Source organism: Rana temporaria, chromosome 1 (genome assembly GCF_905171775.1).
Source record: "Rana temporaria chromosome 1, aRanTem1.1, whole genome shotgun sequence".
Lineage (NCBI taxonomy): Eukaryota > Metazoa > Chordata > Amphibia > Anura > Ranidae > Rana > Rana temporaria.
Window position 1 is genome coordinate 410500484 of NC_053489.1, and position 15565 is coordinate 410516048.

At 47.0% G+C, this 15565-nt stretch overlaps 1 protein-coding gene across 1 annotated transcript in view; it reads right to left on the bottom strand.

Annotated features, from left to right (window-relative positions):
- The window catches only part of IDUA (alpha-L-iduronidase), a 205583-nt gene that overhangs the window by 47786 nt on the left and 142232 nt on the right, over positions 1 to 15565 (bottom strand). Inside the window, exons 3-4 of the mRNA XM_040324363.1 lie at positions 5006 to 5088; positions 4359 to 4466 (exon numbers count right to left, since the gene is read on the bottom strand). Of these exons, the coding sequence (XP_040180297.1) occupies positions 4359 to 4466; positions 5006 to 5088 (191 nt within the window). The remainder of the gene's footprint in view (positions 1 to 4358; positions 4467 to 5005; positions 5089 to 15565) is intronic.

Consider the following 15565-nt stretch of genomic DNA (forward strand, 5'->3'; position numbering starts at 1 on the left):
CTAGTCTGCTTTTCCCGGCGTATAGTTAAAGCTGCTGTTTGGTGGCGTATAGATAGACTTGCCATGTTAAAGTATGGCCGTCGTTCCCGCGTCAAATTTTTTATATTTTTTTTTTTGCGTAAGTCGTCCGTGAATAGGAAAGGACGTAACTCACGTTGGCGTTCAAAAAATTACGTCGGTGCGACGTCATTTCGCGCAAAGCACGGTGGGAAATTTCAAAGCGGAGCATGCACAGTACGTTCGGCGCGGGAACGCGCCTAATTTAAATGATCCACGCCCCCTACGCGGATCATTTGAATTAGGCGGGCTTGCGCCGGAGGGATTTACGCTATGCCGCCGCAACTTTACAGGCAAGTGCTTTGTGAATCAAGCACTTGCCCGTAAAACTTGCGGCGGTGTAACGTAAATGCGATACGTTACGCCGCCGCAAATGTCTCTGAATCTGGCCCTATGTGTTTAAACACGTTTTTTTTATGTTTTTATACAGCTGCTGACATTTATGAAGTAATCCTAGTGCTGGGAAAATTGTGGTAACATTTCTATATCATACCTCATCAAAAATAAGTGAAGGTTCACCAGCATCTCATCTTCTGGTCATGCCCAATATACCAGAGTGCACAGCCAAACATGTTGACCAATAATTACTGCAGCATAGTATTAAAATAGGCGTTTGATACATCATAAATGCTGATGTTAACTAGATGTTTATAAGCCCAGGTAGAAGTGATACAGTCAAGATGCCTACTTAATGACTGCCTGGACTAAGTTACTGAAAAGTTGATCTTTCAATCCAACCCATTGGCGCCTGGTACTAAAAAATCTTTGGGGGGGCGCAAACAAACCCCTCCAAGTCCGCACTCACCAGAGAATGCTGTGAGACTTACCTACAAACAGAGCTTTCCAGTGGTCATGGCTCCCCTGATAGCCGACGGCTTCCATGCTAACCCAGTCTTTCCGGGTTTCAAATCTTCAGCCTCCTGATTGACCAGGACGAGAAGCCAGAAAACCAGAAGTGACGTGATGGCGGATATTGATTCAAAAGTGGGAGGGTTCGGGGCACAGTGCTCTGCGCCCCAAGGACAACCTAAAACAAGCCAATTGGAGCCTCAGGCTCTAATCACATGCTTGTAAAATTACAGGCCCAATAAAAACCCATTATTCCAGCGCCCCGCACAGTGCACACATATAGAATTATTTACAGTAAAACCTTGGTTTGAGAGTATCGTTTTGCAAGACAAGCAACATTATTAAATACATTTTGACTTGATATATAATCGATTTCTTGATATACAAGTAGCGTGATGTCACAACTGTGTGTAAAAGAGAAGAGAGGCACCTCTAGGTGTAGCATTATGGTTACATTTAATGAAGGTACAACATTTAGCAACATATTGCTACACTAAGGCCCCATACTCACGAGCAAACATGTCTGCTGAAACTGGCCCGCAGGCCAGTTTCAGCAGACATGTTTGGTCGTGTGTGGGCGCGAGCGGGCCGAATTCCAGCAAACATTTGCCCGCCGGGCCTTTTCCCAGCAGACAAATATTCCTGGACTTGTTTTAAAACAGTCCGCTGGAATTCTGCCCGCTCGGACATGTACGGTCGTCAGTACAGACCTACCGTACATGTCCAGGCGCCCGCCGTCCCTCGCATGCGTCGAATGACTTCAACGCATGCGTGGAAGCATTTTAAAGGCGACACCGCGGACACGCCCCGCGTATTGTTTACGCGCGGACTTCTGTACGATGGTGTGTACAACCATCGTACAGAAGCCCTCTGGCAGACATGTATGGTGGAAACGGTCCGACGGACCGCTTTCACCATACATGTTTGGTCGTGAGTACCCGGCCTTAGAGGCACCTCTCTTCTTCTTAATACTTTGTAGCTCCTGCTGGATTTTGCTTCTAATCCCATTGTGGAGGCTTCCATTTGTGGATGGACATTTTTTTGATTACACATCACATTGCTATAATCTTTTTATTAAACTATAGACTGAAGGACCTATGAATAAATGGTTGTGGAACGAATCATTTGAGTTTTCATTATTTCTTATGGGGGAAATTTGCTTTGATATACAAGTGCTTTGGATTACAAGCATGTATGCTATTTTTAAATAAATGATAATATGACTAAATTTTTTTAACTTTAAGATGTTAAAAAATATTAGTCATATTATCAGTTATTTAAAAAATAAATCATTCTTTGATTAGCTTTCTTATTTGCAAACTAACTTTGGGAACTTTGGGGGGGGGGGGCGGCGCCCCTGCACCCCTTATGGACCGGCCGCCACTGATCCAATCCTTAAAGCAAGGGGCTGGCTCATTTGGCATAACCCAAGTGCCCTGAGAAAAAATTAGGAGATTATTGGGGACAGAAGGAACAAAAACGTTCTGAAAATAGCAACCTTTGTGATTCAGTGTTTACAGTCACATAGGACTTATATTTGGCTGAAACAAATGAACCAGGCTTATTTCCTTTATTAACACATTTAGCTACCATAAACATACTGCACACTAAACAGAGACAATACTGTGCCACAGATACAACAATATATTATCAGTGTATACACATCTATTATCACTGCCAGCATGTGGTACCATGTTTTGTTGAGCGTCAGTAATCAGGACACAGAGAAAGCAACTTTTTGTAGAACAATAAGCGTATTTATGTAAGATTCTAGTAAAACTACCAAGAGGATGTCTTGTATCGACTGAAAGAATAAAGATGGTACACATGGTGAGCAGGTGTCACGGATGTTTATCCTTGGGCAGTGAGAGGCAAACATGGACACTCAAAACATCTATCCTGTCTCGGGTGAAACTTCTTATTACTGCTCAAATTTAAAGTGATTGTAGAGTTTTTTTTATTATTAAAATGTAATTTATTTTTTAATTATATTTTTATTATAATAGACATGTTATACTTATATGTTCTATGCAATAGTATTGCAAAAAGCGGCCCAAAACCTCCTCCGCTGCGGTCCATGACTGGCACGTTCCTCCTCTTCTGCAAGTGCCCCCATAAAAAGTTGCTTGCTATGGGGGCACTCATGTAGGTGCAATCCTGACCCGGACTCTTTGTGTCCATAGACACACAACACAGCTTAGCCCTGTCCCCGCTCTCTCCTCACAGGATTAGACTGACAGCATCAGGAGCCAATGGCTGTTGTTGCCCTCAGTAAAGCTCATGAATACAGAAGTAAACAGAGAAGGGCTGCCAGAAGGGACAGCACTGGAGTGAGTGCGATGTTAGATATTGTAAGGGTGTTTACCTTAAAGCGGAGTTCCACCCTGAAGTGGAACTTCTGCTCATCAGATTCCTCCCCCCCTTCAGTGCCACAATTGGCATCTTTCGGGGGGGGGGAGGGGGGACAGGATACCTGTCAAAGACAGGTATCCTTTCCCACTTCCTGGAGTCCAGCCGCGGCCGTGACATCACCGCAGGGCTCCCTCCTCCTCCTCCCCTGGTCGCTGGGCTAATAGGAGAGAGGAGCGGGGCCTCATGCATGCGCAGTAGCGTTCCCGGCGTGAAGCCGAAAGGCTTCACTGCCGGGTTCCCTTACCCACAATGGCGACAGCAGAACCCGACAGCTGATGTGAAACATCAGCTGCGGTGCCAACATCAAGGGACACTAGGGCAGGTAAGTCTCCATTTATTAAAAGCCAGCAGCTGCAGTATGTGTAGCTGCTGGCTTTTAATTATTTTTTTATTTTTTTGCCTGGGGTTGCCTGGAACACCCATTTAATGCAGAGAATGCATTAAGGTAAAACAAAACAAAAAACTTTTACCTTTGAAACCACTTTAATTCGATTTTTTGTTTTTGTTTTAAAGTCCTGGCAAGTGTTGGTCATGAGCAGGGACAATAGGCAACCACCCTAAATTTAGACAAAGCTTCTATGCCCTACCAACCAATAATACTGTAGAAGCACAATGATGTCATTTTGCACAAAGTTATGAACATCCATCCAGTCTCTACTGTTCACCATTACTGGGGCTGGAAAGCAACCACATTTCTATATGAATGGATAGGTAAACAGACCACTTAGGGAATGTAGATGTATGAGTTTATAACCTTCTCTGGCTGTACCTACTCCAATATTCTTGTACCCCATATATAATCTGAGTATGTTTGGGCGTGCATAAAAGAGTGGTATTTGATTAATACAGGTTTCCTCATTTTTCATAAATGACAAAACATGCACATAAAATTGTACAATCATAAAATATTTATATTTGACTTTGCAGATACATTTACGAAGTACCGCAATTTTTTTTTTGTTTAGACGTTCTTAATAATTTGTATATTAATATTAATGAAAATTGGCTAAATATGTCTGATTAAACCACAATAAGCTTACCTATGTACCTTCTTGCTGTTGAATAGATTAGATGTTGCCATTCTTTCACCTGCACTTTATCTTCAAAATCAGTAAAATATCCAGATGGGCTTCCCATAAGCTCGAAGCCTTTAAAATAAAAACAAGCAAGACATTCATTAAAAATTTGTTCACATTTGACACTTGATTTCAGAAAAAAAATGTATCTAAAAAATGTTAAAGGTTAGGAAATGAGAGGACTAACACGGATAACATATATTATCTAAAGATCTTTTATAACATGGAGTAGTGCAAGATAACATTCTAATCTACGTGCACCGATTCACATCAGCCAAAGAAAGCATGTCCTCCTCATTACAAAGCAGAACAAGCTTCAAAAGGTAAAAAGTCCATCAGGTTTCAAGATAATGTGTATATGAACAATCCCGTCTACACATACTACCGTATATACGTGGTCTGATTATGCAGTGAAGGAGCCAAGTATTATTTGTCAGCAACCAACAACCATTTAAAGTTCTTTAAAATTATGAAAAAGGAAAAAACGTACTTTCATTAGGTTTCTGAACGCTGAATATTATAATTTTACTGCCTTATTAAATAAGTCCCTATGTGTTCTCCACTTGACCATACATTAAAATGGGATCGTGTTGGAATATTTTTTTTCTCACCTGGCACCAGGTCATTTTCCATCAGAAGATCCATGAGTTCATCCAGCTTTGTGAAATTATATTGAGGAATTTGATTGATCATGCTAAGGAATGCAACAAAGACAAAATAAATACATGACATATGCACACAGTAAAAAGAGATATTCATGGGGTGTCCAAGATGGTGACCGGACCAGTTATCTAGTGTGGAGCGCTGCCACCTAATCTGTTGATCCAGCTGATTCCCAAGGCGTGGACTGCTCCTTTCTCTACTTGCCTCCTCTCCTATCCCCCCTGGAGACCTGGGGTTGACTAAAGGGGAAAACATTGACTAATACTAAACACAGAGAAGACCTGAAAGCTCTGCATTGTGACAGGACCTGCGGCCTTACTAGACATTACTACACAGACAGCTCCAGGGAACCTGCCTCGTCTGAGCAGGGTGACTTTACCACTGTTATGGCCACCATCACTAATGGCCAAATAGTGCTCTTTGCTAAAATTGAGTACTTAGAAACCAATATTGGTCTTATTTAGATGGCTTCTGAGACAAGATCACAGTGACTGAGCAGCAAGTAAGCTGAGTGGAGTATGTCACCCATGAATACACCGCCATACTACATATCCTATACCAAGGTTAAAGTATTGGAGACCAGAGCAGATGTTCTTGGTGATCCAAAATGCATCCTCCTCTAAACATGTGTTTTTTTGTTTTTTTTTAAGACATGGATGGATACAAGCTGTGACAACATTTGTGAGGAAGCCAAGACTCCTTACCTTATTAGCAGGCACTATACGGTCATATCCATGATTACATTCATCAGCACAAGCTGTGGATGGGGCCAATTGTTATGCAGGGAGGCACCATCACTTTTGTGTGCAGTCACATGTGGAGCATGGAGTAATGTACCCCAATATGATATTGGAATTTTCTGAAGGATTGCTAGCATTTCTTTATGGTATCCAATGTGACGCATAGAGACTGATTTAGTGTTGCCACCAAGTATCTTTACAGATACTCATATTTTTTGTGGATTACAAAAGTCGATAGTTATACAAATATACACCTATATAACATCTGGAGAGTAAAATATGTAGAGAGATGGGGGAGTGGGTTTCTGTGTTAATTTAAGAGTATACCAAGAGTTTTTTTTTAAATTATTGTACATTTTTGTATGTGATATTCAATACAAATGGATACATTTTGTAATATGACAATGGTATCAATGGACTGTCTTTGAGAATAAGTAGAGGTATGAGTAAATTCGATTTGAGGCTTAACCAGGTTTTTATTGCTTTGAAGCCTCGTACACACGATACGATTGTTGGAAGGGGGTTGTCTGTTGACAGGCTGTTGTCCTAAATTCTTACCGTTAATACGCTCCTTTTGACAATTGTTGTGAATTTTTCGGCAATCAAATGTTGGATGACAGGCTAGTAAATTTTCAGCAAACAACGGCTCTACGTCTGGTTTTCGTATGGTCAGTACAGAAATCCGTCGAACAAAATTCGAAAGTACAAGCATGCATGCTCGGAATCAATGCTCACCAAACACGAAATTAGCAGAAGGGGCCCAAAGGGTGGCACTCAAGAGCTGAAATTTCTTGTAGTACGTCACTATGTTCCTGTTTGTGGAACGACAATTGTGTACCGTTAGTATGCAAGACAAGATCCTGGCACATGCCCTTTTGACAAAAATCAGAGGCTCGGTTGTCCAAGAATCGTACCGTGTGTACGAGGCTTTAGTGTTTACATTAGAATACAATATATGGGGTCCCAGCAAGGGGTGAGTGAGCGAGGCCGACAGCCTCAGATGCCGCCTATACAACGCGGCGACCAGGCCGCAACGCATCCTCCGTCGCAGTTGCGGCTGGACGCGGAGGCCACCCCCGGACCGTACCAAGAGGCACAGACCCCGGGATCACAGGAAGCTGACAGTAGACCAGCCTCCCCCCGGATCCACTAATAGACTTCCCGGCCCTGCCAAACCCGATGCACCCCCCTGTGATGGTGCGGCCTAGTTCACCCCAGGCACACAGCCTTTCCTCCGCATGGGCCCCGAATCCACTACAGGCCCAGGGAGCCCTGCACCTTGCAGACCCGTCCTGGATAGGGGCATGTGAAGTCGCACACTACCCCCACCTTTCCTATGCCCAAATGACACAGGCTAGTATGCCTTCTCAAGGGTCCGCTATACAGCCCCTTCTGCCCACAACACAGACTGACCCAGGGGCTCCCCCAGCTGAACACCCCCCGCCCCGAACCAAGGGGACCGCCGGTGGGGCCCACAGCCATACGACATCCGCACCCCCCCTCCAGCCGTGGGGCCCGGATGGAGCTGAGCAGCCCTCCTGGCAGACCTACTTGCAAGCCTTCCCTACAAAGGAGGACTTTAAGCAACTGATTGCAGATGTGAGAGACACCTGCCGGACCAAAATCCAAACCATTCAAGCAGGCCTTAAACACCTGGCCGACAGAGTAGAGATGGCTGAAGAAGAGATACAGGAGACTAAACTGGCCGTACACAGGACCCAACTTCAGGGCTCTGACCATCACCTTATGCTGCGGGACATGCAGCGCCATTTGGAGGACCTGGACAATAGGGGGCGCCGCAACAACATTAGAGTGCGAGGCCTCCCTGAGGCGGATGAAGCTGAAGACTTGCAGAAGACGCTCCAGACGATGTTTAACGACCTCACAGGGGCACCCCTGGACAAACACATTGAAATGGACAGAGCTCACAGGGCCTTGCGCCCGAAAAGCCCCGCTTCTAAGCCACGGGATGTTATATGCCGCATACAATCATATCCGCTGAAGGAGACTATCATGCGCAAAGCCCGCGCAGTCCGCAATCTAGTGTTTGACAACTCCCAGATACAACTATATCCGGATCTCTCATGGATCACGCTCCAGAAGCGGAGACTTCTGCAACCCCTACTGCGCTCCCTACAAGAGTGGGACATCCTCTATAGATGGGGCTTCCCCTTTAGCCTGACGGCCAAACATCAAGGGAGATCGGCGATCCTACGTTACCCCGAAGACCTCGACCCTTTTTGCGAAGCCTTGGACATTCCTGTCCCTCAACTACCTGATTGGGATCTGGTGGCCACCCCCCCCCACCCCCGGTGGTCTGGCAGAAGGTTCCCCCGCATAAACGCCCCAAGGGCCCGGAGCCCTCCCGCCGATCCCCAAGACACAGATCCGGGGGCCCTGGTTTTGGAAGGCCCTTTCCTTGATGGCCAGCGGATTAACTGACGAAACCCGACCTGCCCGGTCGGACGACGCGAAGCACTGAACTGCACCCCTTTCTTATTTTTTCATTTTATGTGGTTGTCCTTTTGAAGGCTGTTGTTTCATGCGGTGCAAGCTCACCACTGCACCCTTCTCCTTTGTTGGAAGCTCAGGTGCTTCAAATCCCAGCCTTTCCCCCGAAGGCCCTCGCTACATTTTTGTTTTGTTTTTACCGGGCTGCCCTGTGGCGCCCTGTCTGGACAGACCGGATTTCTGGATGCTGTTCCCCCCTGGTGGCTACCCGCCAGAGAGTTCCTCCTTGGACCTTGGTCCCTCCGAGTCCCCCCGGCCCGGACATCTTAAATCTCCCGGCCGGGGAGTCTGTTTGGAACTTAAATGGCCCATGACCCCTCGGTCAACTAGGGCATGTACAAGAATGTTTATTGTGTTTATTCTGTGTGTTCTTACTCTTTTTTCTTTCCCTCTCTCTAGAGCTTCCTGCTTCTACCCTCCGCAGCCTACACCTCGTCCTTGTTGGCCCCCGGCCTTCCTCGCGCGGATGTCGCGCTCCCTGACCTGGGCTCGTCGCCTGCTCCACCAGATAAGTATACGAGTAGCACACCCCATCCTAGGCTATGGCTAGAATTTTTTCACTAAATGTACATGGGCTAAACTCTAATAAGAAACGACACCTGGCACTCCGAGAGTTTAGGCAGTCAGGGGCAGACATTATCATGGTGCAGGAGACCCACTTCGATAGGGCTGACTCCTTCACATTTGCATCCCGACACTTTCCCCAGGTATACCAGGCATTTGGACCAAACAAGAGGGCGGGCGTAGCCATCCTCTTCAAAAAGGGGTCCCCTTTTTCATGCTCTTCCACGTATTTAGACCCTAGGGGGCACTTTCTTATCCTCAGGGGCCTGTGGCAGTCACAGGCCATTACCTTCTGCGTAGTCTATGCTCCCAACTCACATCAGCACCACTTCTTAACCAGGGTCCTTGCCCGACTTTCCCGAGAGCCCCATGACTTACTGGTGATTGGTGGAGACTTTAACCTGGCACACTCGGTCACCTGGGATCGCCTAGTGGCAAACACCCAGACCTCACAAACCCGAGCCCTTAGGGACTCAAAGTTGTTTCGCCAACTGACCAGGAAAAACGCACTTTTTGATGCCTGGCGAGCCCTCCACCCAGGAGATCGCCAATACACATTTTATTCGGCCCCACATCGCACACACACGCGGATAGACTACTTTTTTGTGAATAACAATACACTTCGGATTACTGAAGCGGCTAGTGTGCTGCCCATCTCCTGGTCGGACCATGCCCCCATCACGCTGTCCCTGAATTTAACCGCACCCCTCCGCCGGCCCTATAATTGGAGGCTTAACGACTTCCTCCTGCAACATGCCCCCTCGAAACGGGAACTGGAAGAGGCCCTCCAGTATTATTTCGCAGAAAACGACACCCCAGATGTTTCCACCTCCACCCTGTGGGCCGCCCATAAGGCGGTCCTGAGGGGAAAGTGCATGGCCCTCTCCTCGGCCATGAAGAAAGACGCCAGGGCTGCTAGAGCATTGGCCGAACGACAACTGAAGGCCCTAGAGGCTAAGCTCCTCCTAAACCCATCCACCACACTCCTTAAACAGATTGTTCAAACACGCACGACGCTGCGGGACCTTGCTTTGGGCAAAGTAGAAAAGGCGCTAACCCGCCTAAAGCAACTTTACTACGACAAGGGCAACAAAGCGCAGGCTCTCTTAGCCAGGAAACTAGCTGACCGAGCCCTGACCTCTACCCCACATCAGATAAAGAACAGGGGGGGCGACCTTCTGACACACCCCAGAGACATAGCGGCAGCCTTCGCGGACTACTATACAGACCTATATAATAAACAAGAAGTACCGCACAACCCCCCGTCTCCCGATCTGAAAGCCCGCATGACCCAATACTTAGAACAAGCGGGACTACCCCGGCTTCAGGCAGCAGACTTACAGGGCCTGAATGCTCCTATAACGGCGGAAGAGTTAGCAGAAACAGTAAAGGACCTCCCAGCCCATAAATCCCCTGGACCCGACGGACTACCGTACGAGTACTACAAGGCCTTCCTCCCGATACTCGGCCCCCACATGACCAAATTATTTAACGCCTTCCTCCTCCAGACCCCAATCCCGAGTGACATGCAAGGATCCTTTCTGACCCTCATACCGAAACCGGATAAAGACCCAGCCTCTTGTGCTAGCTACAGGCCCATAGCGTTATTGAACTCAGACCTCAAAATATTCACTAAACTTCTATCGATTAGACTGAATGTTATCCTCCCCTCCCTGATCCATAAGGACCAAGTAGGTTTTGTGCCGCTACGCCAGGCAGGGGACAACACCAGGAAGGTCATTGACCTGATTGATGTAGCCAATAGGGACGGTGCGGAGGCTCTTATACTGAGCCTAGATGCTGAAAAGGCATTTGATCGCCTAAGTTGGCCCTTCATGCTCGCTACCCTGCACCACATGGGGTTTAAAGGTCCCTTCCTGCGGGCGGTACAACACCTATACTCCAACCCTACCTCCCAAGTTAAAACTCCTTTTGCCACATCATCCCCCTTCCAGATAGCCAACGGTACGCGTCAGGGATGCCCACTTTCACCCCTGCTCTTTGCCCTTTGTGTCGAGCCCCTGGCAGCATCCATACGGGGGAATCCGGACATCAGGGGCATCTCAGTGCGGGGAAAAGAATTTAAGACATCCTTGTTTGCGGACGATATTATTCTTACCTTGACCCAACCCAGAATCTCCCTGCCCAACCTCCATGCTGAACTAGATAAATACGGGACAATGTCGGGGTACAAAACGAACGCTTCAAAATCGGCGGCCCTCCCGATCAACATTGCGGAGGCTGAGGTCCGCCACCTACAGTCGAATTTCCCCTACACCTGGGAGAGTTCATCCCTTAAATACCTCGGGATCCACATTACACCATCCTTTGGCTCCCTTTACCAGGCCAACTTCCCTCCCCTATATCCAACAGTCAGAGACCTCCTTCAAAAGTGGAAGGCACACCATATCTCGCTCCTAGGCCGCGTGGCGGCCATAAAAATGGCCATCCTCCCCAAACTCCTCTATCTGTTCCAGACGTTACCCATCCCGATCCCGTACGCCCACCTCCGCAAGCTTCAGAGCGACATGCTGAAGTTCGTTTGGAACTATAAGAAGCATAGGATCCCTGGGTCGGTCATGACAACCTCGCGAGGAGACGGAGGCCTAGCTTTCCCCAACCTTGTGAAATATTACCAAGCTACCCAGCTACGCGCAGTGGTCTCCTGGTTCCCCCAGAGGTCCTTTAATAAGTGGACGGAGATAGAAAAGATATGGCTAGCCCCGGTCCACCCAAATAGCCTTTTATGGGATGCTGATGTGAGGGTAGAGCCTGACCGTTTGTTGGGTTCGATGTCTTTGCTCAGAGGACTCTGGCGTAAGATGTCCCGAGAAGTAGTGCTTAAGTCCGAATGCTCCCTGCTAAATTCTTTTGTTTGCAACCCCAAAATTCCGGACAGCCTGACCCACCAGATGTCTTGGCCCTGGGCCTCGCGAGACCTATTTCATTTTGGACACTTGGTGGACCCCAGGACTCGTAGGCTGCTGACATTCTCGGAGCTCCAGGTGAACCACAATCTGCCCAGAGAGGTGTTTTATAGCTACTTACAAATAAGACATTATGCCCAGACAATAGCCCCAAAACTCCAATTTTCACAACTATCCCCATTTGAACGCATTGTCCTGGAGGGGCGCCACAGACGGGGGTTGATCACAGATATCTACCAGATACTGAACGCATATGATTGGCAGGGGTGGGGGAGACATGCATACATGCTGAGGTGGGAGAGAGAATTGGGGGAGACACTAACGATAGAGGCCTGGCGGGCCGTCTGGAGGCAGGCTGCTAAATCCTCCCTTTGCACCTTGTATAAAGAAAACTCATACAAACTTCTGTGTTTCTGGTACCAGACCCCGGACATACTCCACAAAATATACCCATCCACCTCTGACCGATGCTGGCGTTGCCATCAGGCCAGAGGCTCCCTCTTCCACATCTACTGGACATGCCCCCTCATCACCCCGTTCTGGCAGGCCACACAACAGCTGCTTACCCATCTCTTCGAGGTGCCAATCCCCCTGACCCCTAAACTATTTCTGCTAGGTATCTCCCAACCCCGCCTGGCCAAACCATATAAAAAATTGCTCAGGCACGTACTAACGGCGGCTAGATGCCTGATAGCCCTAAATTAGAAAAAAACCTCGCCCCCATCTCAGGAGGCTCTTTACGCTAGGGTCAAGGACGTAGAGCTGATGGAGCGGATGACGGCTAGGATACGTAATCGCATGGATGCTCATGACGAGGTCTGGAGCGAGTGGCACCGGCGGGAGGACCCGCGGGGGGCGGACGAGGTGGCAGGTGCGGTAACTTAAAATCTCCCTTCTCTCTCCCTCCCTTTTCTCTTCTCTTTTTCTGATTTCCTTTTCTCCTCTTACACAACCTACTGTTCTGGTGTTGCTGTTGACACCGAGGTAAAAAACGAAAAAAAAAAAAAAAAAAAAAACGGTTTGAAATGCATAAATGTGATGACATATCTGATGGTAGAGCCAGCTTTTGAAATAGGGCCCCCAGGGCCGGAACCTCAACTCCCCCTCTACCCATAAAGGGCAAGGGTAATATCTGTACTCCTGGATAAGTGTATGCTTTAGCCACTGTTATTACCTGCATTTCTCTGTATCCTGTGCTCCAAATTATATAAATAAAAAACTGTTAATTGGAAAAAAAAAAAGAATACAATATATGTAACACCGATTGCTCCTCCAATTTTCTACAATAATTTTGCAAGGCACTTGGTAGATTTTTTATTTTCAAATATATCACACGGGTAAACCAATATGTTTAATCCAGGTATGGTATATTTTTACATAAGTTTGGACCAATGTACTGTAACTATGTACACAGTGGGCCAGATCCACGAAGCGTTTACGCTGGCGTATCTATTGATACGCCGCGTAACTTCTAGTTTGCTCCGGCGTATCTTTGTTTTGTATCCACAAAACAAGATACGCCTGAAGCTGGGCTAGATCCGACTGGCGTACGTCTTAGTACGCCGTCGGATCTAAGGTGCATATTTACGCTGGCCGCTAGGTGGCGTTTCCGTCGATTTCCGCATCGAGTATGCAAATTAGCTACATACGGCGATCCACGAACGTACGTCCGGCCGGCGCATTTTTTTACATCGTTTCCGTAAGGCTTTTTTTCGGCGTATAGTTACCCCTGCTATATGAGGCATATCCTATGTTAAGTATGGACGTCGTTCCCGCATCGAATTTTGAAAATTTTACGTTGTTTGCGCAAGTCGTTCGCGAATAGGGCTTTGCGTAGAATGACGTTCACGTCGTAAGCATTGGCTTGGCCGTTCAGAAGAGGCATTACCATAAAACACGCCCCCATCTCATCCATTTGAATTGCGCGCCCTTATGCCGACACAGTTACACTATACGCTGTAAGTTACAGCGGCGTAGTGTATCTGAGATACACTACGCCGGTCGTAAAGAAGCACCGCGCTTCGTGGATCTGGCCCAGAATATGTCATATCTATGGGTTCACTATGGAAGCAGAACATCACTGTAGAAGTCAACACTACTACAGTGATCTCTGCTGTCTTTACGGTCCCATGCCGAGCAGTTGCCCTTCTGCATAGTGAACACAGAAGTGTTAATTTACTAAAACTGGAGAGTGCAAAATCTGGTGCAGCTGTGTGCGGTAACCAATCAGCTTCTAACTTCACCTTGTTCAATTAAGCTTCGACAAGCTAATTGATTTCTATGCAGAGCTGAGCCAGATTTTGCACTCTGCGGTTTTAGTAAATCAATCTCAGTGTCTCTCACACAACTTGAGCCCCACTCACAGAACACCTTGCATTTTTCACTGTAGTAGTCATTGCGATGACTACTACAGTGATTTGCAGCTTCCACAGCGATCCCATAATTGATTAGATTCAATGTAGTAAGCGTTTTTAAAGGTGTCATTGTCAGTCAGAACACATGGTTTAAGGGCACCTTTTTAAAAAGGAATAGAAAATTCACAAACTTGCCCACCCAGGGGTTTCAGTTTCAGACAGCATAACAAGAAACAGAAAAAATACCAAGCTACATGGCTCTCACTTCAGCAGTACCACTACTCTTTACACTGTATCCCTAGGTGATGGGTCCTCCAGGCTCCCTTAGTGTTTACTCACAGCACTTCGCTGTACCGGTCCACTCCTAGCCTCTGGGTATCCCAGCATCCTTGGATATCCCAGCATCCTCGTCTCTCCCACTCAAGGCTTACAGATCCCCCTTCTGGACTTTTTAGTTGCCTCCAATCTCTCGGTCCTCTGCCAACTCATTTTAGCTGTGCTGGCTGTCAGCCATGTAGGCCCAACCCTTTCTCCAGATGTTCTTTGAGGCATGTGCTAGCCTGAATCTCAAAGAGGTCCTACTGTTCTCTGTCCTCAGCCTGCTCCCTCTTCTCACTTGATCCCTGGGCATATTCTCATTTTCTGAGGGCACTCTATCTTTTCTATAACCTTCCCCCAACTGAAAAAAGACAAAATAGTGCAGCGCAATAACAATTTATAATCTATATTGACTATTTAAATTGTCCATAAAATATCATCCAAGGGCATCACTTAATAATGGTAGTCCATATAAAGTCATCCGATGGTGTCACTTCATGCACATAGGTAAATCAAAGCAGCTTCCCCAAGATTCCCTGGCAGACAAAACAATGTAGGGTGATTGAGGTCCCTCCACCACAGATACTCTAGCATCTCACCTCATACATTAGACCTGAATCAGGTCACCAAGCCTTATACCCACTCCTGGGGTGATGATCGTGAATCAATGCAGCCATTGATCTCCCACAGCATATAGTAAATGAGAGGAAGGGGACAAACTAGGTCTCTCCATATGGAATTGTTTAGGAACCAAATAAAATAATACAATCTACTTACAAAAATTGCACTCACAAACGAGTGCTGTTTAAGCAGGCATGTAATGTTGTTTCAAACCTAGAAGATGGCCGCGGGCGACGTCCAACGTGACTCCTCCCCCCGTACGCGTTCCATCCGGTAGGCGGGGACTTCTTCAGCATGGGGTCGTTATACAGGGAGTTCTCATAGTCAAATGCCAATTCTGATTCTGAATCAAATTCAGCATTTGAACCGATCGATAGTAGTGGAACGGCAAATGAATCAGAGGAAGAATGGGTCCCTCCTAAAAAAGCATGGCACTCTGGATACCAGGCAGCCATCAACAATAGACCCCAGGA